The 27,978-nt window shown below is 42.7% G+C and overlaps 1 protein-coding gene across 1 annotated transcript; it reads right to left on the bottom strand.

The window, feature by feature from the left end:
* Positions 1 to 51: 51 nt before the first annotated feature.
* Positions 52 to 23,689, bottom strand: LOC140849275 (WASH complex subunit 5-like). Its single transcript, XM_073236269.1, has 8 exons — positions 23,230 to 23,689; positions 22,736 to 22,838; positions 22,568 to 22,647; positions 12,272 to 12,375; positions 11,374 to 11,503; positions 9,852 to 9,946; positions 4,802 to 4,889; positions 52 to 249 (listed from the first exon to the last, which is right to left on the bottom strand). Exons 1-8 carry the CDS (start codon positions 23,389 to 23,391, stop codon positions 193 to 195), a joined length of 819 nt encoding a protein of 272 aa, XP_073092370.1. The 5' UTR covers positions 23,392 to 23,689; the 3' UTR covers positions 52 to 192.
* Between the last annotated feature and the right edge of the window lie 4,289 nt (positions 23,690 to 27,978).

Here is a 27,978-nt window from a genome sequence, read left to right as displayed (position 1 = left end):
ATATAACACCATGATTTAAACAATTATATTAACTAGTGCGGTGAGATACATCTTACCCAGAATGTCTGATGTTTCCCACAATGAAGGGAAAAAATGCAGTTTCTATGGGCCATTGAGTTTCTTTTCATTTCTGAATTCATTTTAGTGGTAGTAGAAGGACAATCCTTTTCATTGAAGAAGTAGAAATCAAACTCAAAGGACTGTTCTGAACTCATCAAAAATGAAATTAGGCACATGTGCTTCAGCAACCTAAAAAATCAAAATAGTTTAATTATTCATGGTGTCATAATTCAGAACAAATTCAACATTTGCCACATGAAAATTAAAGAGATGAAGACCACCTTGGAGCAAGGTGTATCACAGGGAAGTGCTGGCCTCCCATGGGTGGAACACTCCTTAGAACCACCACCTTCTGTTTCTGGTGTTCCTCGTACTGGTGTCTTAATTTCTTGGCACTGCTGACATCTGAGGGGATGCTGTTCAGTTCCACCTATCTCTACATGTGAGCTCCTTGGCTCGTAAAGGCCCTGGGATCGGCTAGGAATACACATGCCTCTGGGAAGTACGAAGGTTAGTCTCAGGTCACCTCACAGTTAATTGATGAATAACCTAGGCATAATAGCATGTCTGGCAAGTGACTCAGGCCAGAGGGGGAAGAGAGGAGGACCCTTAAAGGCATTCATTCCTTCACTGTTCTTAGGGGAAGCGCTGGGGGAAAGGGGGGTGAAGGATGGGGTGTAGAACGAGGTGATCTCCAAGTGCTGAAAATAGTTTTTTTTCTAAAAGCAGTGTTTCTTTTTTTTCTGATTATAAAGGTATCACCTAATTAGAGGAAATTCAGCAAAAACAGAGATTGAGTCTAGTCCCCGTCCCTTGGAGAATCTAAAATTGATAGTTACTTTGCTTTGAATTCCTTCAATTTATACACATATGTTTGCATGCACACACACCCTCAAAATTAGGATTGCATTATCTTGTGTCCTGCTAAATCTTATGAACATCCTTGCAAACATATCTTGAACTTTTGCACCTATACCCAGCAGGTAGATTCCTAGCAGTGGAATTGCTGAGATTGGGAAAGTGTATTACAAAAGTTTTTTAATAGATAAGCCAAATTGCACACCCCAGAGGATAAGCAATTTACATTCCCATTGACAGTACTGAAAAGTCCTATTGCTCCAAACCCTTCTAAACATTGGGGGCCCAGCATTGTAGGTTTTATCAATCTGATGTGTTGAAACTAATTTCACAGGTATTTTGAATTGTGACCCTTGAATATAATAAGGTTGAACATCTTTACAAATTTACCAGCCATTTGTATTTCTTTTCCTGATAACTGCCTGTTAATAGCCTTTGCCTATTTTTTTCCTCTCTGTTAGATTGCTTATCTTTTCCTTATAGATCTAAAAGAACATCCTATAAATCAAGGAAACGGATCTTTGTTATTTTCCCTTTGTAATTTTCCCCCATTTTATTAAATCAAGAGACATTTGACAGAATTCTTTCATTACATTTGACATTTATAAGAGATCAAATCTCTAAATCTTTTCCTTTATGTTTCCTGCTTTTGGAATATATAGGAAATTCTGAGAGCTGAAAGTATTTGTCTAAAATTTCTGCTAATTTTTTTCATTTTTTATACTATCTGTAATTTATTTTGATACATGGAAAATATAAAAAGACAAACTTGCCTCTTATTTTTAACCACATATTGAACTAACTGTCCTGGCACTATTGACTAATATTCCCTTTCTCCCCTAATTTGAGATGCTACCTTTCCTTATATACTATTTTATGTACTGGTATTTGTTTCTAGGCTACATATTTTAGTTTCAACCCATCTATTGACTTTCATACCACTACCACACTATTTTGTTTTTTGTAGTTTTATAATATATTTTAATATTTGATAGTTTTAATATCTTCTTTTTAAAAATTCTGCTTTAGCCTAAGTTCTGTGAAGTTTTAAAAAATGTTGTATTTTAAAATAACATTTTATTAATATTAATGATTATTAATGAAAAATTTTTATAATGGATTTTGATCATAATTACAATAAAACTATAAGCTAGGAAGAACAAATATTTGACTTCTCATTCAGAAACATGGACTTAAAAAGTTTTGTTTTTTTCCTAAAGTTTTTCAAATTGTTTTTAAATAACTTCTTGTAGATTATCCTTGTTAATTATTATCATTTCCTTGTTAATTTTGTGAATAGGATCTTATTTGTGGATTTACTTAGTACATCCTGTACTCAGCTTATTTTATAAACTCTCATGTTAGCACTTTTCCACATGATTCTGTTGGGCACTCAAGGTAGGCAATTACATCATTGATAAAGAATACACATTTGTCTTCTTTGCAAATACATTTACAATTTTTCATTTCTTATTTGTTTTGAACATATTAGGTAGAAGGATAGATATAAGTGCGGTGGAGGGAGAATAAGGCCAGTAAAACCCACTAGAAGGGACTCAAAGAGTTAACCAGTTAAAACTAGAGAGCCAGAAAAGACTCACAGAGTTAATGAGTTAATCAGTTGAAGCTCCGAAGGCGGGGAGTAACTTGGAAAGCCCAAATATTTCCCAGGTAAAGAAAAGTATCTGAGCGCAGCCCATGTCTTCATTGTGTCAATTAGATCATGCCGTTGTAAGATTTACTTTAGTCTGCTAAAAGGCCTAGCTTACTATTTAACTTGACGTATATGCTATTTTTTCCTCCTCTGGCCCCTAATCAAGTAATCCTTAACCTGGGCAGGAGACAAGCATTATGATTAATTTAGCAAACAAGCCCAGATATAAACAGCATAGTAAAAACAGGAAAGATTCCATCTTAAAGTTAAGATTGCATTTTAAAACCCATGAAGTTAAGAAATAAGATTCTTAACTTATTCTTTAGGAAACAGACAATAACTCAGCCCACCTTGGAGGCAGGGCAGGCTGTCTTGATTGATATGGTCCCAGAGAGAACCTGCTATCCTGGGGAAGAACTGGATCAGTACACTGCTTGTGTTAATTTTGCAGAATTACCTAGAGAACTGATAATAGAAGAGAAGAAACTTAATGTCTCTCACCAAAGATAAATATCTTGAGACCACTTAACAAGTCTACACCCTGTAGCCTTTTGTCACATTCCTGAAAAATCCTTAAAAGGGAGAACCCCCAACCTTTCAGCATGCCTCCTCTCTGAGGACACCCACACTTTTTCTCAACCTTTCAGGCCTCCTTTTCTAGGTCACCCACACTTTCTCTCTTTAAATAAAACTTAAACCTTTTAGCACGCCTCTTCTCTGAGGTTGTCCACACTTTCCTTTCTCCAAGTGTGCATCTTTTTGCCTTAAATAAACTTCTCACTGCTCAAATTGTAATGTTTTGTCTCTGCGCTTTTCCAGTAGTGTCTTTGTTACTTTGCTATTTCATTCTAATACTCTGGATTTAAGCTCAAATCTTCACTCTGTCCTATTTCAGGTCAGTAGGGAGGGGCTGCTGAGAGCTCAGATCCAGGCTTGCAAATTACCATGGCCTGGGTGACCCGGATGAAACTGCAGCTATACTGTCATGTTTTTTAGTAGCCTGCCAGAAAGTCTCCTTTCTTTGCCTTGAGGAAGTTCACAGAATGTAATCTCACTCCATCCAGTGCTTTGCAGCTCCCCAAATCCTGGGGTGGTAGGGACTCAGTTCCCACACCCTGCAGATCCAAGTGGACACTGGATGCCAGCTGGCACTGGCTTAAGGAGTTAGCAGGGGATGGGTCCCATGCTGAGCAGCAGTTTACTGAACTTCTTTTATCACTCTGTTCTGTCATTCCCTGACACTCTTGCTTTAATCTATCTCTTCCTCATCTTGTACTGGGACTTCCCTGTGTCTCCAAAACAAACTCACAATAACTAAATAAAACTTTTCAACCTTTCTGGGAACCTCCTCTCTGAGGTCGCCTGCACTTTCTCTCTCTTTAAGTGCATAACTTTAAATAAAACTTTTATTCTGGTTCACTACTGTGTCTCTGCCCTTCAATTCTTTGTTGCAGCAGGGACAAGAACCAAGGAAAATATACAACTGCTCTCTTTAACAAACCTGTGCAACAAAAGTAGCACTGAAGTATCAGTACTGCTGCATGATCACTACAGTCCTGAGTTTAATAAGGATGCCACTAGTATTTCACTATTAAGTATGACATGGCAGTTAATTTTTAAAACATCATCTTTGGCTTTTGTTATAAACAAAGATGTTCAATTCCTAAGCTAATTTTTAAAAAATCGGCATGGCTGTTCAGCATCTATTGGAAGTCTTTTATATTTTAGTATCAAGCTTTCCACTTTCAGCTAAAACTTACCAAAGCAGACTCACTAGTAAGAAAGGAAAAGGGAAGAATATCTTAGAAGGTAAAAAGCAGTCTGTCATTTTTGGGAACAGTAGTATGGATGGTATAATTTTCGCCATGCTGTGAAAATAATCAAACTTGCTTGAGAACCATTACTGGGGAAAGGAAACAACCACACAATTACCTTTCTATCCCTGCCACTAAAGAAATTCTCTCCTGGACTGCCCATCCCAACTCCTGAACTGGGTGAGCTGCTGACAGGAGGAAGGTGGGGTAAAGAGGGAGAAGAGCAAGGAAGGTGCGTTAAACCGTCTCCTTGCAAAGCACTTACCAGGGAGGATGGGGAGTTTTAGAGCTGTGGGGCAGAGCCCCGGCAAGGGGCTCGGAGGCAGCCAAGGTGAGTGAGCTGCTGGACTCACTCCTAGCAAGTTCAAAGGGCCTTATAAAAAGGGCATCAACACTGTCTTTATCTGCTGCTTACCCTCCTGGGCAGTTTTGTGTACCGAACATAATCCTCCAGGAACAGAAGGGCACCCACAACATCTGCAGGCATCTCGGGTATTTTCTGGCTGTAACAAAGAACAGTCCGGATCAATGAACTGCTTTGCACATATCGGACCCTCAGCCAACATGCTGACAGACTAAATCAATGGCGGATTTCTAAATGAGGTCAGAGAAGAAACAAACCTATAGACCAACTTCTTGCTTCATAGCAAGTCATTATCTTGCGGGCACATCTTCAGCACATAACCTAGTGAAGTCCTCCCTGATACTCTGGGCAGGTGGCCTTTTCTCATGTTCTCATTAGCCTCAGGATCTTCTTCCACGCCTCTTAAACTTTCAGTTGCTTGTACGCTGGTTTCTTTGAGGGCTTGGGTCAAACCTGCATCTTCCTATGTCTAGCGTCTGAGATTGTGCCTGGCACATTACTGTATATTTAAGGGTATCAAATAAAATCAGCATCTAGCAATTTTCCACACGGGATCCCACTCAGGTATTCATTTGTATGACAACTGTATTGCCAAGCACTGTTCTAGAACTGGGAATGCCACAAAGTATACAATAGTCTTATGGAGTTTACACTCTTACTTTATATCAGAATGAATTTTTAACTGTTAAAACTATTTCCAATTTACATATCGGCATTCTCTAGTTAGCAAATGGTACCATAAGATGGTACTGTATTACTGATCTATTTCTCTAGTAACTTCTTGCTTTTGAAAGGGTTTACGAGTGATAACACCTGGAAAAGTTTCCACTGCTCTCCATCTGTCATTGTGTGACCACGGCTGTATTTATATTTGCTCTTCTTGGGACGAGGGGAAGGAGGCAGTGTCCATGCTTCTCAGGTGCCTTATGACCCTTCACTTAGCTGAATTGGAACCCGAGCTTCTGCTCTACTCCTATACCCCGACGGCCTCTCTCAGGGCTGCCACTATCATCCTGGACTAAGGCCACACTAAATCCTTTGCAGAAGGAAAAACAGAGGATGAAGGACCTGCCAGCTCTTGACAGATGGGGAGCACTGGCTGGGGGTGGCCAGGTGTGGAGCTGCTCTCTGACCACCTCATATGCCTGGACTGGAGTCCTTGGTCTCCTCTCCCTGGTCCCGAGCAGGTGCACCAGATTTTTAGGTGCCTACTGCTTTCCTCTGCAACTGACCTTTTCGTGATTATTACAATTTCATTTTGAGACTTCCCCTTCCTTCTGAGCTATTCAATTGTTAAGAAAATCTACTCTTTGAAGCAAATTGGACCATATGTCCTAAAAAAAGAAAATTCCCTGTTTATTTGATCTTTAATCCATTCATTAAGATGGGGAAGAACTGGCCTGACTGAGGCTCATGGGAGAGAGATGTCAGGATTTAAAGATGATGCAAAATCATTCAGAGCCACTCCTATACAATGGACATCAGATCTCAGCACTGCAGCCTTCGTTGTACTTTGCTCCCTAGGACTCAGAACGAAGGAGGATAGGAACTCCTCCACTCTAAGGGGAGGGCTGTATTTGGAATTTTGGTACAAGTTTGAGAGAACACTTTTAAGATGGCTGGTAACAAACTGGAACCCCTGATATGGAGCAGCTTCTGAGCCACTGCACCGCAGAACAGCTGGAGGGGCTTATCTTAAAAAGAGAGCTCTAGAAACTACAGCCAACTCGAAGAGCGCCGAGTGGTGCTGAGGAAGGAGGCGGCATTTATTCCGTCTCACCGCAAAGACTACAAACAGGCCCGTGTGTGAAATTTTCAGAGATGGGATGAAATTTTCCATTCACTGCAACCAGGAACTTTCTAACAATGAGAACGACTCTACCAGTGCTCTGTGTTGTCTGGAGAGGCAGAGAGTACCTCGTCCCTGCAGAGACTGGATGACCACCTGCCAGGGTCATCTGACAGCTTGTTCATGCCCTTGGTGGGAGGTAAATTCAATGGCCTCTGAAGTCATGTCTGATTAGCAGTGTCTTTAAGTTATATTGACAAAAATGACCAAGTGGTAATCTTCGACATTTTGAATATGTAACACAACAGGAAAATCTACTTAGCTGGGTTAACCCTTCAGGGTAAAAGAGAAGGAGGCTCAGGACCCATCGCCTCATGTAAATACATTTTTTTTTCTGTCCCAGAAAAGCCACATGGTGAGGAGGAGGGGAGAATTAAAGGCTTACAAGCTTTGTATCATGTGGAAACTTCTGTGTGATTCGTTACATTACACACCAATACTCAAACAATGTAATGGAGAAAGATATCTTTTCAACAAATGTCACTGAAACTGGATATCCCATGAAGAAAAAATAAGCCTTGACCCCTACTTCACATTGTACATAAAAAGTAATGAAATGGACCACAGATCTCAATGTTAAAGCTAAAACTACAAAGCTTCCGGAAAAAAAAACTAGGAGAATATCTTCAGGACCTTGGGGTAAGCAAAGATTTCTTAGGACACAGAAAGGACTAATTGTGAAGGAAAAAATGGATACATTGGACATCATCAGCATTAAAAACTTCTGCTCATTAAAGTCATCAGTAAGAAAATGAAGAGGTAAGTCACAGTTCTTGAGAAAAAATACATAATTCATAAATCTAAGAAAGGATTTATATCCATAATATATAATTCCTATGACACTGTGAGAGAAAAGCAATCAACCTAATTTTAAAACAAGTGAAAGACTTGAACAGACACTTAACCAAGAAAGATATAAAGTCCAAAAAGCACATGAAAAAGTACTCAACATCAAGGAAAGGCAAATTAACTATGAGATGCCATATATACCCATTAGAATGGTTAAATATTAAAAGATGGACATTGACAAATGCTGATGGGTGTGTAATATGGTACGACTTTGGAAAAAGGATTGGCAGCTTATTCTAAAGTTAAACTGGTCAGACAGACCCCCCATATCCTACATTTGGGTTCTTGTGATGACTGGGAGATCTCTACTTAGATCAGGATGCCAAAACAAGTTATCCTGATTAACCCAACATAGGTTTTGGAAATTCTGAATTATTTAATGCCCACTGCATTGCCAGTACTCAGAACACTGAGGAATAATCCTTCCCAGGTAGAGAGCAATAGTTACGTTTACAACAAAAACTTCTATGAATGCAGCACCACAGATTCTTTCTTAAGACAGACCAAGGAAGGCATGCAATTCTTGAGAGTAATGCTCACAAGGTTAAATACATGTGTTCAGGGTATACAAACATGCTGATGTTTCTTCCTCAGTTCTACTGTTAATCTGATTCTCAAGTTACCACAGCAGACTAATCCATGAAAAGAACTATAGTCAGGTACAGATACATTTCTAAGACATTTAAAAGCTTTGTTTTATTTAAAGATCTGGCAATTCCATGGAATAGTGACATGCTTCCTGTGACATGCCTGATCTTAACCATATGTACAATGAAAGATATATTACCTAAGAATGACACCAGTAAATGACTAGCCTTTAATAAAAACAAGGTATGTTTATGCACTGACAAGCCATCATTATAAAGGATCATATATTCTTATGTAGTAATAACACAGGGACCACAGAGGGGGAGCATGGTTCTCTGAATCTTGAGATGAAACCTTAAATTCACCTTGGGATGGTTCTTTACATTGATTTTGACCAATATACAGAACAGGACTTAGCATCAGTTGAGCACTTGCTCTGTACCAGGTACTGTATCAGGCATTTAAAAAATCTGACCAGCCTGAGAGGTTCAGGAACTTGGCCAAAGTCACATAGGTGATTAAGTGGTGAATCCAGAATCCAAACACACATTTGTTCCCTCCCTCCTACAGCAAGTCCTGGGCTTTGCATTCTGTAGCACCAACAGGGGTTGCTATGAGAGCTATTTTTTCAAGAAACATTTTCATATGAGAGAGTAAGAACCTTACAGAGACTCTACATCTTTATCCTTAAAAGGTTTATGAAATAGCAAGGGAAATACTTCAAGGAAGAAATACACTTTGAAATTGCTGATTGAAAAAATAACATGGATACAACAAAACTAACAAACAAAAACCCAGATAAATACAGAGAACGAACTGGGTGGTTGCCAGGAGGGTGAAGATGAAGGGATCAAAAGGAACAAACTTCCAGTTATAGAATAAATAAATCACGGGGATGAAGGCACAGCACGGGGAATCAGTCAGTAATACTGTAATGACTTGGTATGGTGACAGATGGGTGTCACGTAACTACCCTGACAGTGGTGAGCATTTTGTAATGTAATAAATTTGGGATTACTGTGTTGTACATCTGAAACTATTATAATATTATGTCAACTATACTTCAAAAAAAAATTACATGGTTACATTTACAGGAAACCTCTTATAATGCTTTTAAGCTAAATTACACTCTACAGTGGGTTTTTTAAAACTCAGATAAAAAGTTTGGAGATGGGGAAGTACTTGGGAATCTATTAGAAAAGTGATTATAAAAGAGTTCAGGATAAACTGATTAATGACAAAACAATTAGGGTTATATTCCTGGACAGAAATACACTGGAAGTCTTGTTATCTGCTGTTCGTATTATTTTCGCATGTAATCAGATGTATCTTAAAGTCCTAGATATTCCTGTCTTAGTGTTCACTCCTGTATTGTTGCTGTACTGTTACTCTTCACACCACAGTTCCATATTCACCGTAGGCACATGACACTTGTTAAGTGGATAAGATATTAACCAAAAGAAGTTTCTTTTATATAAAATCAGCTGTTCATACATTAAAGAAAGGAGAGAAGCAAAGTTTCCACACATTTTACAAGTTGGATAATTAATCTGTTGGAAATTAAAGGTGGATTATACGTTGTTGCTATTAAATCCACTATCTACATTTCATGAAGGGATACATGTTTCAGAGGCCCAAAGACATGGATTTTATAAACATGCATTTAACTAAATGCATATGTGAATAGCACTCTATACAAAGATCTCATATGTGAATAGCACTCTATACAAGAGTTGTTTGGTTAGATTATTAACCTGTTATTACTTATTGGATAGAATAAATTCAATACAGAAAAGAATAAATGTCATACAGTACCTAGGTTTTTGTTGTACTGAAGTTTTGGCAACTGGGAGATCAAAAACAAAGTTGACAACTGGGAAATAGGGTAAGCGCTTTGTTGTTATGTATATCTAAAAAGACAAAGGTAAGAAAAGTTATTGCACAATACTGCAGAACACATTTTCAAGTGGAAAGCTTCTATTTTATTTCAGTTTACTCTTCACACTACCTAAGACTAGAATGGTTCCATTGACTTACTGACTTCTGAGTTTTGTGTAACATCACTGACCTCCCAAACATAAATACCTATAAAATAATGAACCCTTCTGGGAAGGGAACAACTTTGCTTAGAGATTAGCAGTTACTTTCCCTCTGAATCCTCTTAATCCTCATAATCAGATTATGATTATGATTATAACAATGGGATGGGGACAAAGGGTGATGAGCAAGGGGGGGAAAGCCAGATGCCACAGTCAAGGCAAAGTGAGGGGAGGGCAGAGGCAGAAAGGAGGAGCGGCAGTCCACAGAGTAGTGAGCAGGAGTCCGTCATGAAAAGCGGGTGACGTCTCGGGCGCTGTTTGCTGACCCCTGGGCAATGTCACAGAGCAGCTTCCTGCCCGGTTCCCGCGGCAGTCAGGGTCTACCCAGCCAGCCCCAATTCCCTGGGAGGCAGGAGGGCATTCCGGTGTGGACACCGGTCCGGGTCCAGGGTGACGGCCGGGCTCCAAGGCTTGCTAGTGTGGAGCCCGGGGGAGTCGCCAGCCTCCCAGCCTCCGGGCCAACCCGACAGTGGCACATCTGACGCGGCTGCTGTGAGCTCAGGTGGAATCACCCACGGTCAGGGCTAGCACAGTGCTTGGCATGTAATAAGCCCTCAGAATAACGTCAGCTGCTACACAGGCTCATAATCCTTCACCCAAAACCCAGGGGATGGCAGAGATTTCAGAACTTCACTTTTCCTAGTTCGTGAAAAGGGAAAGAGGGCCCAGGGTCTCACCCTATAATCAAAGTCACCAGTACTGCTGCATTAAAACACGAATATTCACAGAAGTACAAAGAGTCTTATGTCATGACAAGTTTTGCCACCAAATGAGACCTAACACCAAGTTGTGAAAAATCTTTCTGCTCTCAGAGGTTTGTGGAGATCAGAATTGCAGAAAAGAGTATTTAGCCCCAGATTATGATTATGACTGCTGCCAGTCACCAGTGGAAGCATTTTTGGGCAAGAAGGATCACGGCCACCATTCAGTTGCAGTTCAAACACCAAATGCCAGACAAACCTAAAACTAATTTCTTACAGATACAGTGCCTTTTCCTTTTTAGGGAGCTTGAACATTGTATCACTTGATTCTCCCAGCTCTGAATCACACAGGGAAGGTAAGATCACCCTCATATTCCACCAGGGAAACTGGAACTCAGCAAGGGGGGACTTGGGAGAATGGAGCCTCTGGGACCGGGACTGGGACCCAGGTTCTCCCAGTGTCTCATGTACCTGGGCCAAATCACCTTCTGTGCCACACGGTTCCCCACCACACCATTATGTATTTTAATTATGAACCTTATTCAGTGGGTTGTGAATGCCAGCTGCCTCCAGATAGGCTGTGATCTCGTATAAGAGTGTGTTATTTTCTTTGGGGTAAGGCAGTGAAGGGTCCTGATAGTGGGCTTCGATGTCCGCTAGGAGAGCCCTAAACGAAGGAGAAAAAACAAGAGTGATAAGCATTAGAGAGTAACTGAATTCAGACAGCAGTTACCACAGGCTATGAAAGAATCTTTCAGGGCCTCAGTTTCCTCATCGGTAAAATGAGGGCTTGATCCTTCTAATTTTCAATTTCTGTACCTGTGATTGGCTTTAAGTGGAAAGTCTGATCCAGAATTACTTTGTCTTTTGGAGTTAAATCAAGTGCTTTCACCATTCAAATTTTTATGAATTGACTTACTGTTTTCAATACCTAGCTTGTCAAAAGCACTGACTTGCTTACACTGACTTTGTCCTGTGCCGAGAAGCACAGACTATTTAAGGAGAAGGCTTGAAATGAGAGCAATTGCTGGTGAGGCACAGGCTGCATGCCCAACCACTCCAGGTAATTAACACACCTCTAACTGCCCTCTGGATGGCTAGTGACTGTCCTACGGAAATGGGTAATAATTGCTCTCTCAGTCAGTGCAACTCTCTGCACGGTGTCTGGTGTGTATTAAGTGATCAATATATTGGCTGAATAAATGAATACATCAGCAGCGTGGGGTGGAGGGAAGGAGAGAGAGGCACCAAGGGACAATACTGAGGAAGGAGTCTTTTAAAGACCAATTTGGTAATTCTTGGGAAGGAAGCCTATAAATTCAGAAAGACTTCTTACTCAAAAAGAATGTAAAAGAGTAGGTATTAAAGAAACTGGGGTGCCATTTATGATAACAATCCAGGCCCACAGATGACCATTTCAAACACTAGCACTTACTTAATGAGATTCTCCAGAGCAGCTGCCAGATGTTTGGAGCCAAACTGACAAGAATAATTTAATTCATTGGCAATCTGTTGTCTCAGAATCTGCATCTGCCCAACCTACAAATTAGCAAGAGAAAGAACATGGAGAACATAAGCATTTCAAAGTGATTGTAGGAGGCAGACACAAAATGATCATTTCTATTGGAAGGATTACAACACTGCAGAGAAATTTAAGGATTTCCTGGACTGGATCCAGGGCTAAGACAAGCATCATCCCTGTTGGAGCCCAAGAGACCCTTCAAGGCACGTCTGGACAGACTCCGGCCAACCTCAAGATATTCCCCAAAATCAAATATTTTACAAAGTGGGTTCACTAATGTTCAGCTGTTCATGTACTAAAGATGTCTGTTTTGAAACTCTTGATCTTTTGGAATAAGTTGTCCAAATTTAGTAGCTGCTAATGAGAAGTCCCACTTGCTTTGTCCTAAACTGAATTTTCTTTAAGTCCTAAGGTTGCCATTTTACTCTAATATTCTAAAATCACTCAGGATTACAGATCATGTAATAATCTGGGTTATAAGATAGTCTACATGAAATCTTCCAAGAAGGCCTTTTAATGATAACCCTTAATCTAGGGGTTCTTCACCCATTTTTCTTTTTTTGACCTTGAACCTCTTTGGAAACCTGGTGAAGCCTGAAGGGTCCCCACCAGTAAGATGGCAAACTTCCAGCTTCTCTTCGGGGGTCCTCAGTTCCCGCCGGCGCCACCTGAAGCCCAATCACTTCTCGCCCCCCTCCCAATCCCAGCACCTAGCCAACAGCCACCAGCCCCATAGAAGTGACACCTCAATCAATTCATGCCCCTTCCTATATAACCCAGCACCTTTCCCTAACAAAGCAGAACTCTCCGGTGAATTGCTGCTATGTGTCGCTCCTTTCCTTTCATTGGTGCCGAAACCCGGGAGACGGGACACCCCAACTGGGCCCCATCTTCCCCCCGACACCAGCAGCAGCGTGCCCTCATCCTCTTTTTCCGGCGCTGGCTCATCACACTCACCACTCCTCTCTGGCCTTTAGGTAAGTTTTCCCCCCGGAGTGGGCCACTCTTCCCCGAGCTATCGCAGTGCCATTGACCGTGATCGTCCGGCAAGGCCCTGACGCTCGGGGATGAGGAGGCAACGCTCCCCGCCTCAGGCCTTCATGGCTGCGGCCGACTCTCAGGCACCCCCTCTCCAACAGCCATAAATGAGGTGACTCCTTTGTGGATGAGAACGCTCCCTTTTCCCACCCTCCTCCTTCTGCTCTGTCCGCCGAAAATGCCTAGTGCTAGGTACCTCGTGACTCTGGCACTCTGCCTTCTTAGGGAAGTCTGGGTGACGACCCACACTTCCTAAGAAATTCCGACTCATATATGAGTTTCTGCAGACCACCAAAGATCATCGGGGACGCCCTTTGTCTCCTTGCGGTCTGCTTCCAGTCCGAGGATCTCCGTTCATCTTCCCCTGTTTGTCTCCTTCTCTGTCCTTTAGCCATGGGAGCCTCCTCATCCCTCCCTGAAAGTTCACCTCTTGAATGCCTGCGTAAGCATCTGGCTACCCTCTCCCTGACGCCTGATATAAAACCAAAACTTCTCCGTAAATATTGCTCCCAAGATTGGCCGACATATACCCCCTAGACAATAACAACCAATGGCCCGCAGGGGGAACTCTTGATCCTAACATCACTCGCGATCTTTTTAACTACTGCCACTGCCTGAAAAAATGGAAGGAGATTCCCTATATCGAAGCTTTCCACCTCCTCCTCCCCCAGCCCCCTCCCAAGTTCTCCTAGCCTGCAAGCCGCTGCCTCCGCAGAAGCCTCCTGTTCACTCCCTTCCCCTTCTTCTCCTACAACAGCCCTTCTCCCTTCCTCCCCCACCATCTCCTCCCCCATCTCACCTCCTCCGCCTTCGTCCCCCGCAGATTAAGCCTGAGCCTTTCAGCCCCCCCTTTAACTAGGTCCCAAGGGCCTCCTCCGTCTTTGTCCTCATCACCTGTTTCTCCCCTGTTAGGGACCGCCTTTGTCTTCTCACATGTTTGTAGGGAGAATGGGAAAGCACCTCCCCCCATGTCTGAACGCAGCATGGGAAAGCACAAGCTAGAGAACAACCGGTGCAGTCCTTAGAAGTTATCTGTCCACAAAAACATATCTTGCCAAGACTCCTCACTCTGAAAATAGGGAGACCTTGAAGATGTGTAGAAACACCGCCCCTGCTTCTAGCTATGCCCTTCCCCCACTTGCCAATGTGGCAGAAATAGAAAACAACACATTCCATAAATAATTAACTGAAGCCCTGCTGTAGCTCAATTAGTAGAGCATGGGACTCTTAACCTCAGAGTCATGAGTTCAAGCCCAACTAAAGCAACAGAGGCAAGCAGCTGGGCTGCAGGCTGGCAACACGTGGGTCTGATTCTATCTTTCTTTATTTTCTTTGCCCCCCTTCCACACTTCAGGACCTGCTTGAATAGGCGCAGCTAGACCGCGTCACTCCCCCACAGACTGAGCCAGAACCCTTCAGTCCCCCTCAGACTTGGTCCCGAGAGCCTGCCAAAATTATCGCCCCCCTCCTGGAGGTAGCAGGATCCAAAGGCATTTAAGAGATTTAGCCCAACTAGAGAAATGCCTAAGTTCCTTTTCCACTAAGCCCACGACATACATCAGGGAGTTTCAATGGACCCTCCAGTCTTACAGCCTCACGCATCATGACATTTTCATGCTCCTGGCCAATACTCTTCTCCCTGAAGAGCATAGATGAGTTTAGGACTTCGCCCAAACGCACGCTACCGAAACCCACAGGACTGACCCCACCTATCCCCCTAGCCCCACTGCTGTCCCCGAACAAGACCTACACTAGAATTATAACACCGCCGTAAGTCTCCGCTCTCGAGATATTTTTGCCTCCTGCTTAATAGCAGGTCTGAAAAAGGCAGCTCGTAAAGTAGTCAATTTTCAAAAGCTCCAAGACAATTCAAAAGAGAGATGAAACCCCCTCCGAGTTCTTAGACTCACTCAAGCCCTATTACAGCATACCAGCCTAGACCCAGAAACACCTAAAGGAAGACATGTCCTTATGACATACTTCCTAGCTCAAAGCTACCCCGACATTAAAGCTAAACTCAAAAAGTTAGAACAGGGCCCCACTACCCCACAGACTGAGATCCTAACAGTAGCCTTTAAAGTCTTCCATAACCGGAAGGAGGAGAAAGAACGCGGTAAACAAAAGGCTGATCAGGCCAATTTCCAGATGTTGGCCCAGCTGATAAAACCACAACCTGGGCTCCCCTCTCCAGACAAGCGCCCCCCAGGAGCTTGTTTCAAGTGCGGAAAAGAGGGACATTGGTCAAGGGCGTGCCCCTCCCCCAGATCTCCTACCACCCCATGCCCCAGATGCCACAAAAAGGGCCACTGGGGGTCTGATTGCCCAACCACCCAAAGGGGAGGCTGGACGAACAACCCCCATCCTAAGCCCGCCGTACTGGGACTGGCAGAAAAAGATTGACGGGGCCCGGGGGCTTCTCGCCCGACCATTTCCATCACCAAATAAGAGCCCAGGGTTACTTTAACAGTAGATGGTCGCCCCATCTCCTTCCTCCTAGATACAGGAGCCACCTTCTCAGTCTTGTGAGAATACCGGGGCCCTACCATGCCAGCCATTACTCCTATAGTCGGGGTAGGAAGTAAACAGATTTTCCCATTAAACCTCCCCCCCTTTTATGCACAATCCTAGACAGTCCCATACCTTTCTCCCACTCCTTCCTAGTTATGCCCCAGTGTCCCATCCCTTTACTAGGACGAGACAACCTTTCCCTCCTCCACGTTTCCATAACTATATCCACTCCCACAGCCTCCAGTACTCCCTTTCTGATGGCCCTCATAGCCGACAACCCCCCTCTACCCAATGAAAGCTCCGGTTCCGCCCTCAAACACCCTGTAAATCCCAAAGTTTGGGACATTACAAGCCCCTCTGTGGCCCTATGTCCCCCTGCCTCTATCAAATTATGTGACCCCTCTCAGTATATCTGTCAGGCCCAATACCCCCTAACCACTTCAGCCCTCATAGGCCTCCAACCCATCATTCAAGATCTCTTAAACATAAATTACCTCAGACCCACTCACTCCCCATTTAATACCCCCATATTAGCTGTTAAAAAAACCAACGGATCTTTCCGCCTTGTCCAAGACCTTCACCTCATCAACATGGCCGTTGTCCCTATCCATCCCTTAGTTCCAAATCCATACAGCCTTTTATCGCAGATCCCTGCCTCAGCATCCCACTTCTCAGTCCCAGATCTCAAAGACCCATTTTTCTATTCCTCTAGACCCCTGCTCCCATGATTTTTTCATCTTCACCTGGACGGACCCATACACAAGACATTCTAAACAACTCACTTAGACAGTTTTGCCACAAAGCTTCCGAGATAGTCCCCATATTTTTAGACAGGTCCTAGCTCAGGACCTCAAACAGTTTCATCATGATCACTCCAAGTCCACCTTATAATACATAGACAATCTTCTACTCTGCAGTCTCTCGTGGGAACAGTCTCAACTTGACACTGCCTCCCTACTTAACCTTCTAGCTTCCAGAAGTTACCGAGTATCCCCCGTCAAAGCTCAAATCTCTTCCCCTTCTGTCACTTACCTCAGATTCCTTCTATCTCAACAAAGAAAGTCCATTACCTTAGACAGAAAATAGCTCCTCTCTGACCTGCCCATTCCCAAAACCAAGACAGAAATTCTTTCCTTTCTAAGCCTAGCTAGATATTTTAGAGCATAGATCCCTAACTTCTCCCTGCTCCCTGTTGGCAAGACCCCTATACGACCTCAACAAGAGCCCCCCTAAAAAACCATTATCCTCCTCACCCCGACACTCCTTCATTAAGCTCCGTCAAGCCCTTGTGGAAGCCCCAGCTCTCCATCTTCCTGATTTGTCGAAGCCCTTCTCATTATACATTCATGAGAGGTCCAGTCAAGCTCTAGGACTCCTAAGCCAATATTATGGCCCATCCTTTGCCCCAGTAGCTTATCTCTCCAAGCAATTAGACCCCACAGTTCAGGGATGGGCCCCCTGCCTACGAGCATTAGCCGCTAGACAGCTCTTGCAGAAAAAAGCTCATAAACTGACATTCAAGGCACCCCTTACCATTCTGTCCCCACATCACCTAAAAGATCTCTTAACCTACAAAAGTTTACAGACTCTCCCTCCCTCCAGACTCCTCACCTTACTGTCCTCTTTCCTCCAAAATCCCGTTCACCCCCTTTGCCATCCATACCCGAATCATGACTTTTTCCCCCTTTACTGCTCTCTCGCTTTTTCCTCATTCTTATTGTCTTCCCCGCCACCCCAGCCTCCTTTGTATGGCGATTCAAAGTCAGACAGACTTACACACAGCATCAAACAAAAGTTACTGCCCTCATTGCCACACCAGACTGCCCTCTGAAAAGCTGCTCTGAGCCTTTATACCTCCACTTTCCTCCCTCCACCCAAGTGTTCACTAGCAGCTACCCTTATTCTCCCTACCTCTGCTTCCTCTATAGCCAAAAACAAGCCTATTGCAGGCGATGGCCAGACACCTACAGGAGATGTCCCTACTGGTCTTGTGCCATTCACTACATGAGTAACTTCCAGTACCCACAGTATTACTCCTCCAACCGTTTCATGAAATATCCCAACGGCTCATTCTCCTTATCAATCCCAGATCCCTGGGACTCTTGATGAGCTGCCAGAGTCACAGCCTCAGTTTACTATGGGGGGGGGGGGGGTCCTCGACCCCCCACGGTACCCTTCATATCTCTCAAAAGTATGTTCCCTCTCATTCCCAGATCTCTCAAGTTGCATCAGATAGCAGACATTCCGAAAAAGTCATTATCCAAACTCTTGACGGCGCCTCTTCATCTTCTTATCCCCACCCCTCTTCCCATTGCTCCTACTCTTCATTACAGCTCATTCAAGGGCACCACCATCTTTCTCAACCATACCCTTAACACAGCCAGTTGTTTCTTGTGCGCATCACTACAGCGCCCACTGCTGGCCGCCGTGCCCCTTAATATTTCCAACTACTCCTTCCATGCAGAAAGACAACCCCTCTGCCCCCTGGCAGACATACCCCTATGGGAACCAGAATACGCAGATAATCTCACCATCCACCACTGTGTAGGCCCAACTCCACCCCCCCTCCAGTGCACTTCACTGCCTCTCTATCTACACCCCTACCTCCGGCTCTAAGACTTTTATGAAACCGGGACACTTCTTTTGGTGTAATGGCAGTCTTTTCAACTCACTGCCTCTCAACTCCGATACACCCTGCATTCTTGTCACCCTAATCCCACAGCTTACACTTTACAGCATGGCAGAATTTCTTGAGCTCCAACCTCCCTTGCCCTCTCGCACAAAAAGAGCTGCTTTCCTTCCCATCATGGTCAGTAGCTCTTTGATCACCTCAGCCATTGGGGCAGGGTTTTCGGGAGAAGCCTTGGGTCACTCTCTATGGGCAGTTAGAGATCTCGACGCCAAACTTGAGGGAGCCCTGACATCCACTGCCTATTCCCTAGCCTCTCTCCAAAGACAGGTCACTTCGCTAGCTAAAGTCACCCTTCAAAACCGGCAGGCCCTAGATCTGCTTACAGCCGAGAAGGGCGGCACCTGCGTCTTCCTCTGGGAAGAGTGCTGCTATTATATCAACGAATCCAGCATTGTAGAAACTGACATCACCAAACTCACTGACCTTGCCTCCAGTCTCCACTCTGCTTCCAACTCCAACCCATTCTCTTCAATACTAACAAACCCCCTCCTCACCTGGCTCTGGCCCATTGCAGGCCCCATAATAATCATTCTTCTCGCCTGTCTCTTCTTACCCTGTATAATAAAGTTCATCAAATCCCAAGTCAGAAAAATCTCTAATCAAGCTTTCAACCAGCTTTTCCTCAGGAACTACCAGCTTCTAGCCACAGAAGATCCCTCACCCTCACGTGACCTCCTCACCACACGCTGAGATGGACCCCTCTCTCCACTAGAAACTGTTCCTGGAAACAATGGCCACAGACACCTGGCTCCTGACACCCATATCCTCTTAGCCAACCTATGGTTACAAGGAACCTTCATTGATTTCCAAACCTGAAGAAGTCCACATCTACTCATCCTTACTGTGGGAAGTCCTATCAACCCTTTCCTCCCAATCCTCAAGCCCTCACTCCCTTCTCCACCCCTGTTCAGCAAGAAGCAGCCAGAGAGAAAGCAACGTCCACAAACCCATAGAGGAGAAAGGGGAATGAAGGGTCCCCACCAGTAAGATGGCAAACTTCCAGCTTCTCTTCGGGGTCCTCAGTTCCCGCCGGCGCCACCTGAAGCCCAATCACCTCTCGCCCCCCTCCCAATCCCAGCACCTAGCCAACAGCCACTGGCCCCGTAGAAGTGACACCTCAATCAATTCATGCCCCCTCCTGTATAACCCAGCACCTTTCCCTAATAAAGCGGAACTCTCCGGTGAATCGCTGCTATGTGTCACTCCTTTCCTTTCAAAGCCTGTCTGGTGGAGACTGTCTTAGAGTAATTCTTTTAAATATACAAAATGAAACATACATAATAGTGGGAGCCAACTGTAACAAAATATAATTCTCAAACTATGAAGAAAACAGACTTGTGACAGTGATGTGACTCTGATGGCTCAGCCACCATAATTTCCAGGTAGTAATGAGCATAAACTTTGGAGATATGATTGAAGCCAGCTGAATTTGTTGGCATCATAAAGCCATTAGTATACTCTAAGTTTTTATGCCAGTAAATTTCACCTTTTCTATTCCAGGCAAGCTACCCCTAAAAGGTCAGCAAGGGGGAGAAGAGGAATAGGAGGCAAGGCTGTTTGATAATGTCAGTAACAATGAGGTAGAAATGAACACATTTCCTGTGAGTTGTTGGGAGCAGATCAAAAAAAAAAGGAAGAAAAGAGTGGCCTTACAAAAATTCTCAATCATCAAATAAGTTGATCACAGGGAGAGTAGCACGTAGCACAGCAAGAATATAGTCACTGATCCTATAACATCTTCCTATGCTGACAGATAGGAACTGCACTGGAGGGGGTGAGGATTTAATAATACGGGTAATTGTTGAACCACTGTGTTGTATACGAAACCAATAAGATTGTATACCAATAATACTTCAATTAAAAAAAGTGGCCTTCTCTAAGAGCAAAGAAAAGGTATTTGGATAAATTTAGCGTAACATTTATAAGTGTTAAATGGCCTCAAAGGACCTTTGATTACCATTTTTACTAGACTATTATTCTACTTATGTGAAGAAAATAAAACTCAATCCAAAGAATGCTATTTCTAAGTAAGAAACCTTTTATTAATAGAAAAACACTATTTAAATACTGGAATAGGGCAAGGCCAAGAAAATAGTGGGTTCTCTTAGACCATTCAAAAATGTTCCTCTGAACTTGTATCTGCCCATATAACTCCTTGCTTAATTCTAGATACTCTGGGTCAAGAATTCTCTTGAAGATACCAGTCTAGAAACGGAAGCAGAAACAAAGGCACTTTAATGTACCTTGTTCTTATTTAAAGCATGTTGAACCTTGGTGGCCAAGATTTTCTTTTTAAGGCTTCTTTACCACAAGCCTTTAAAAAGATTCTGGAGTGGCTAAGGAGCCTGGAGGTGATAATCTCACTCTACCTACTTGTTTGCCCATTTAGAGATGTTTCGATTGCTTTCTCCATGTTTTCTCTAGAGTCTGACTGACCAATACAGCAGCCACTTAGCCACGAATGGCCACTTTGATTTAAACTGATTAAAGTGAAATAAATATAAAATTCACTTCCTCATGCCCGCAAACTCAGTTTTCAGTGCTCAGTAACTCCATGTGGCTACTGTCACTGTTTAATAATGCAGAATTATTTCCATTGCTGTTCCAGGCCATTAGCACTGGTTTGGTGATTACAAGGGCCCTAATTCAAGACAAATTTGTCCCTGGGGTTTCATGTAAAAACAATTGACTTAGACCCAATGCTTGGCTACTACTGAATTACCAGCAATTACAACTAAGGGAGGCCTGTAACAGCCACTGGGAAACCCCACGCCTCCTCAAAGCACCCCTGACGTCAACTTCAGCCTCCTAGAGAGGTGAGACTCAGGCCCGTCCAACTTCAGGCAACTGTTCAATCTTCCCCTAATGGTTCCCCAGCAGTTAGAAAGCTGGCCTGCGAAGCTCTCAATCTCTGAAAATCACCTGGCTAAGGGAATGCCAGGCATATATGACAAGATCCAGACATCGGGCAGGGCCAAAGGCTCCTTGTGTTACCTATTCCATTCATGTTTCCAAATTGAAATAAAGCCCCCAAACTCACTAAAATTATAGGAAATACATTGTAAATTTGGCTGAGGCACCAATGAGTACTGTCCTAATGAGTGACACATTTAATTGGGAATAGGAGAACGGAACTTCTCCAAATCCCCATTGCAGCCCAGACTCTTCCATGGTATGTGATACTTGTAACCAAGAATCAGCTTTCTACCAGGAAGTCTACTCTTTCTTATCAGATTGTAAGGAGCCTTTCTGAGGAGACAGTTAACATTTCCTTTAACTCTGTGTCTCACACCAACTGACAATGCTTTGTACACAGCAGGTGTTCAACAAAGCTTATTGAATGTCTTGGAAAGACGCACATTTTTAATAACCCCTGTATCTAGAAGACAGTCCCCAGGAGCCAATGCAGGGTGTAAAGGCAAGAGAGGAGATGAGCGGGTTCTAAAGTGACTGGGATTTCCATCCAACAAATTAATCTCCTCATTGCACTTTTTCACTCACTCCCAAAGACACATAGTGCTCTATTCACAGTGAAGGATAATTTATGTCCAAAGAACCTGTCTTTCTAATATCTGCAGGTGCAAGAGGGGAGGAAGACAAATGTTGTACTCTAACCGCTCCTCAGAGCATCCTAGGGCTGAAAGCTCACAGAGCAGTTTATTACATGAATGTAAGGATGGAGGATCACTAAGGGAGGATTCTACTTCTTTGTATGAAAGCATCTTTTGCCAAGAGGCATTTTAAGAAGTTTTCTTTAGTGAAAGAAAAACACTAGGCCAATGAAAAGCATAATCAAAAATGGCCCCAGAAAGGAAGCTAAAGAAAAATCAATTTGGAAATAATGAGAAACTGAAATATTGTATTTTTGGTTTGATGACAAAACAAAGAGTGGCTTTCTTTGAGCAACAAAGTTATAAGGAAATAATTATTAAAAAATAGAGTATTGATGATCACCCTCTCCCACAACATACCTTCATTATAGCCTCAAGATAAGATGTCCAGATCTTCTGTGTTTTGGCAATGGCAGAAAAATAAATTTTATTTGAATTTGCTGAAAGGGTAAAATACAGTTTTCTATTTAGTAAATTGGGAAAGGCCACAGTGTTCTCTCTACCTCGGGCTAGTTTCAGAACACTTACCTACAATGCTTTTTAGGGGGATGACAGCAGTCATGAGGGCTTTTAAAGTATCCTGCACAGTTCTGTCTCTTAGGATGATTTTCTGAAACATACTGAGGAAATTCTAGAACAAGAAAATAAAACGTAATGAATAAAATGAATAAATACTTCAGTTATCTAAACTGCTATGTAGAACACAGACTGGTCTAAATGACACAACTCTACAAATAGGATGACAGGGAAGAAGCAAATTCTGGTTCCTATTAGAAACATCCCCTGCCAGGAGAAGTTGTTGGTTTCAAAGAGTCTTAAGATGAAACTCATAAAAACAGTCTACCCCTTGCCATAGTACACTGGCCAAAGAAATTCTTATTTATTCCCAGCTCTCACTACCTAATAAGAATTATATTCATGGGCTTGATGTCAGTATAAGAAAGCATGAAGGAACAGTTAACTCATCTACTTTTGTCTCTCCCAGGGTAGCAGAAAACCTGTGCAAAAGCCAAAAGGCTCACCTGTAATTCTTTGACAATCATAAAGCACAGAAGCCTCTCTAATCCATTCAGACTGAAAGTCCCCAGCGTGGTCTGGATTTCTGAGAAGAGGCAGCTGCTGGTCACTTCTTGATGAGTTTTCATATCATACCAAGTGTTCAGCTGGTCAATGTGACATGTCATTCTAAAACAAAAGAAAAACAAACTCAAAGCCCAGTTGCAGCTCAGAACTCAGCCTAACGGGATGTGGGACACAACAGGATCTGGGGCACCAGAAATGAAGAACAACAGTTACCTGACTTGGGTTTAATAATCTTTGTCTGGAGGTGCTCAGCATATCTCATGGTGAATGCCCAATGGGCCAAGAAGGGAGAATTCAGTTAAATTACCTTTTCGTGCCCTGTGTGCTACATGTCTGGTTTAACTAATTCATTTCCACTGAACTGATCCGATGCCAGAGTCATGTTGAGAGGACAAAGCTACTTTCGACTGTCAGGCCAGAGGATGTTGGAGCCCAGCTGTCTCTCCACGGGGCCTTTCTTTAGATTTCTTTAAATAACCAGAGCCTTGGGTCATTTCCATTTTGATAAGAAAGGAGCTCTGAATCCTCGAGCTCTACCTAACGTGTGAGACTGTGATGACAAAGCTGTTTCCTCCTTCCTCCCAGGTCTGGTCAGCAGCCTGTGATTCCTCTGGACTTGGGAGCCTGGACGACAAGGATAACAACCGATGAAATTAACAAGCACTTCTGTGTCAGGTATGGGGCGACAGCCTTCCTGTGTGCTCTCTTTCACCCTCATAATTGCTCTTTGATCTACAAGGCATTTGACTCTCATTTTACAGATGAGATAACTGAGGTGCATGTGGGCTTGATTCCAACACCATATCCTTAACCACCATTTTAATGGTTCTCAAATGTTGGCCTAAGAATCTTGACTCACCATAAAGTGTGTTAAAAATCAGATGCCAGAGAGTTTGGGTAGGTCTAGAGTGGAGGCCTAGACTCTACAATTTTAATAAGGTCCACACATGATAGGTCCCCAATGCCAGGAACCAGCACATATTTTACTGAAGTGACGCTTGGGAGGAAGTTAAAAGAGACTCAGGAGCTAGGGATGCTTAAATATGGAAGCAAATAGGAAGAACAAGATGATTTCCAGAACTACATTCTATTTTCAGGCTTCAAAGTGTCCTGCTTCCAGCACCCAGGGCTGGCATTTTGGCTGTGTCACTTGAGAGGCTCCCAATATGTAGATGAAATACATGTATGACAGGGAAATCCCAACCATGTTCAATCCTTTCTGCAAGTATTAACATGGCATGAGGGATAGTTTTCTAGAAGGGCTTCAGTGATCAACTCATGGGTACCAGGAAAGGAACAGTCACAAAACATTTTGGATCATTTACTCTTTTTGGCTCATGAGTCAGAGATAAAACTTATTTCTTCTGGAATTTGTGGGATAAGTTTATATAGCTTGTTAAGTTCCTAAGTTTTGAGAGACACAATAAGCCTGAATTTGAAGGGCAGTACAAAGAAGCCATGTCATTAAGACATTTAACTTACAAATTCAACTATGCATGCACAGCTGGGCAAAGAAGAAAAGAGAACCTTCTTTTCCTGGGTAATTCCACCAATCATTCCACTCAGTGGACATGTGCCCAGGGGTAAACCTGAGACATATGACATGAACCTGCTCTTCCTTCATGTGGTTTTAGTACCAACTGCTTCATCAGAGGCTCAATGGAAGTAAAAGGGGAAGTAGCTTAGTTGAACTTGCTTAGAGAGGCCACATCCAAGCCTCTCCATCATATCACCTAAAATATCCTTAAGGGCAGTTCTGATTATATGAGACTTTCACCCATGTGACTAAGCTATGCTGTCTGCCCTTGAATGGCACAGTGCTTAAGTGGAGTTGGGCTTCACTAGAGGGTATTATGCTCAGTGAAATAAGCCAGGTGGAGAAAGACAAGTGTCAAATGATTTCACTCATCTGTGGAGTGTATGAACAAAGAAAAACTGAAGGAACAAAACAGCAGCAGACTCACAGAACCCAAGAATGGACTAATAGTTACCAACGGGAGAGGGACTGGGGAGGATGGGTGGGAAGGGAGGTACGGGGGAAAAAGGGGCATGATGATTAGTACATATAATGTGGGGGTTGAGGGGCACAAGGAAGGCAGTATAGCAGAGAGAAGACAAGTAGTGACTCTATACCATCTTACTACGCTGATGAACAGTGACTGTAATGGGGTATGTGGTGGGGACTTGATAATGGGGGGAGTCTAGTAACCATAATGTTGCTCATGTAATTGTACAGTCATGATACCAAAAAAAAAAGAGTTGGGCTCCAGTGTCAGAGGGCCTGGTGTGTATTCTGGGTCCACCATTTTTTGACTCTGTGCTCTTGGGCAAGTGACTTAGTTTTTCTGTGTTTCAGTTACTTTAATGTGGGAAGAATAACAATGCCTCCCTCACAGACTGTTGTAATGAGTAAATGAAGGGATGTGCGTAATGTGCTGAGAAGCACTTAAGGCAAGCATTCAATAAATGTGAGCTCTTGGTAGTGCAAGTGCTTGGGTGTGGGGCTAAGAAATAAGGAAGTAATCTTAAAAGGTCAGGATAAGAGCTGACAAGTGCAAAACCCAGTGACTGGAATGGGGGAGAGTGCCACAGTTACACAGGTACAGGTGAGCAATTACAATAAGGAGAGTCTTGCCCAGGTGAGCAGAACATTAGTTGGAAAACAAGAGGTACATAGACAATAAGGGGGCCAAACAGCCTTATAGTGGTTGTAATTTACATTTCTTTGGACTGGTGACTCCACAGTCACACTGAAAAAAACAGCAGCCTGAAAAAATGAGTTTAGTAAACGCATTAGACAGGTGGCAGGAACAAGCGTGTGGTCTGAGCATATGCAACACGTTTAGGGACTTCTATTGCCCCCAGTTTTCAAGGCCCAGTGGAATTCAGATACACCTACTTTGGGTCTGTGATCTGCAAGATTTCTCTGCAGAGCCAACCAATAAATGTGACAGACTCATCCACAGGTGTAAACTTTGATATCGGAATGTGAGTGGACTGGTACACACTTTGCCAGTCTTGAATCTAGAAAAAAACAAACCAAACCAAACCAAACCATATTTAGTCATCTTTGATAAGGTAGTCTAGTTCATCTTTTTTCCACATGGTTTTATAATGATAATGTTACATGAACAGTGACAATAAATGCTCCTTGGTTTTAAAGAGAAAACTTTTAAAAAATGCATTAATAGCTTCCCAGAAATGGTGTACATAAATTTATAAAAAAAGAAATATTTGTGAAAAAGTGAAGTCACTGAGGAAAGGAGAAGAGACTCTTCATATTTTGTTTTATGTTACCATATGTCAGTGTAGTAATAAAAACTCAAAATGTCATAAGGTGGAAGATACTTAAACTTTCAAAAATGTCACCTGAATCATGTCCCTAATTAAAAACTTAAAGAGTGGCTCCTTATTTACTACTGATTAAAATCAACCTTCCCAGTGTAACACTTGAGAATCTGTTGCTCAAACAACCAAATTGAAAAATAGGCAAAAGACTTGAGAGACATTTCTCCAAAGATACATAAATGCTCAAGAAGCACACGAAAAGATGCTCAACATCAACAGTCACTAGGGAAATGCAAATCAAAACCACAATGAGATACCTCTTCACACCCACTAGGATAGCTGTAATTAAAAGAAAAGAAATATTGGTTAGGTATTGGTAAGAATGTGTAGAAATCAGAATCCTCAGACACTGCCGGTAGACCCTGGAAAACAGTTGGGCGGTTCATCAGTAAGTTGAGCACAGAATCGCCACATGATCAGCAATTCTGCTTTCAGGAACATCCTCTGATGGGGCCCAAATGAACTCCCAAGTCTTCTGAATTCTTGATCACTTGAGTTCTAACAATTACAACAGCCAGCTTGTTCTGCAGCCATTTAATTATGTCTGCTCCCTCCTTAGGACCGTAAACTCCCAGAGGCCAGGTGTCATATACACTTTTCTCTAATTCTCACAACTCCTGAAGGTACTCTGAAAGTATTATGACTAAATAGTGCTTACTGATTTGTATAGCCATTTAAACAAGCTTTTCTGTTGGCATTTCTGAGGTTTGGGGAGTGTGTTTTAAATGTCAGAAATAACAAATATCGTCAAGAATTTAAAACTGATTTAGATACCTTTGTTCTTAAGAAGTTATTACACTCTTGTTCCACATTATAATTTATAATATGAGATACTTCTTCCTGCCAGATTTTCAGACCATAGATGTTAACATAGTCCTGTATGTATTCAAAAGAACGATGGAATCCACCCATGGTAGCTCCCAACTCTTTCAGCTTGGGCATCAATTCACTTGGCTGTGCAAAACGGGAAACAAATCTATGACATTAGAATAGACTGTCAACCATTAATATCTACATTAGACTTTAAGTGGTACCCCAACTGAGAGATCACAGTGACAGTTAAAGACAGCTTTGGAAATACTCATTTCTTACCTCATCTAGGGTGGGTGGTAACCTGTGTCAGGCATTAAGCAAACAATAGACTTCACAAGGAAGCCTCAGACAAAAGAATGTAAAAAATGAATGTTGATGATTTCTCTCATGTCCCTTGATGAATATATTGAATCCTAAAACACTTAAAATATTTTACCTTGAATTTACTGAGGTGAAAAGTACCGTAGATATAAATTTCAGGCGTATTTATTTTTCTCCTGAGAAAAAGTACCATATTCCCTAAAAGA

The sequence above is a fragment of the Manis javanica genome, chromosome 4, assembly GCF_040802235.1.
Source record: "Manis javanica isolate MJ-LG chromosome 4, MJ_LKY, whole genome shotgun sequence".
In the NCBI taxonomy this organism is placed as follows: Eukaryota; Metazoa; Chordata; class Mammalia; order Pholidota; family Manidae; genus Manis; species Manis javanica.
Note: the sequence above shows the minus strand (reverse complement) of the source record. Positions and strands in the feature narration are given on the sequence as shown.

Excerpts from the sequence above, each read along its gene's own strand:
- LOC140849275 (XM_073236269.1), bottom strand. The coding sequence starts at position 23,391 with ATGACATGTCACATTGACCAGCTGAACACTTGGTATGATATGAAAACT. Across the intron at positions 22,648-22,735 it reads CCCCCTAAAAAGCATTGTAG|CAAATTCAAATAAAATTTAT; the intron begins GTAAGTGTTCTG and ends TTACCCTTTCAG. Across the intron at positions 9,947-11,373 it reads TTCACAACCCACTGAATAAG|ATATACATAACAACAAAGCG; the intron begins GTTCATAATTAA and ends TTGTCTTTTTAG.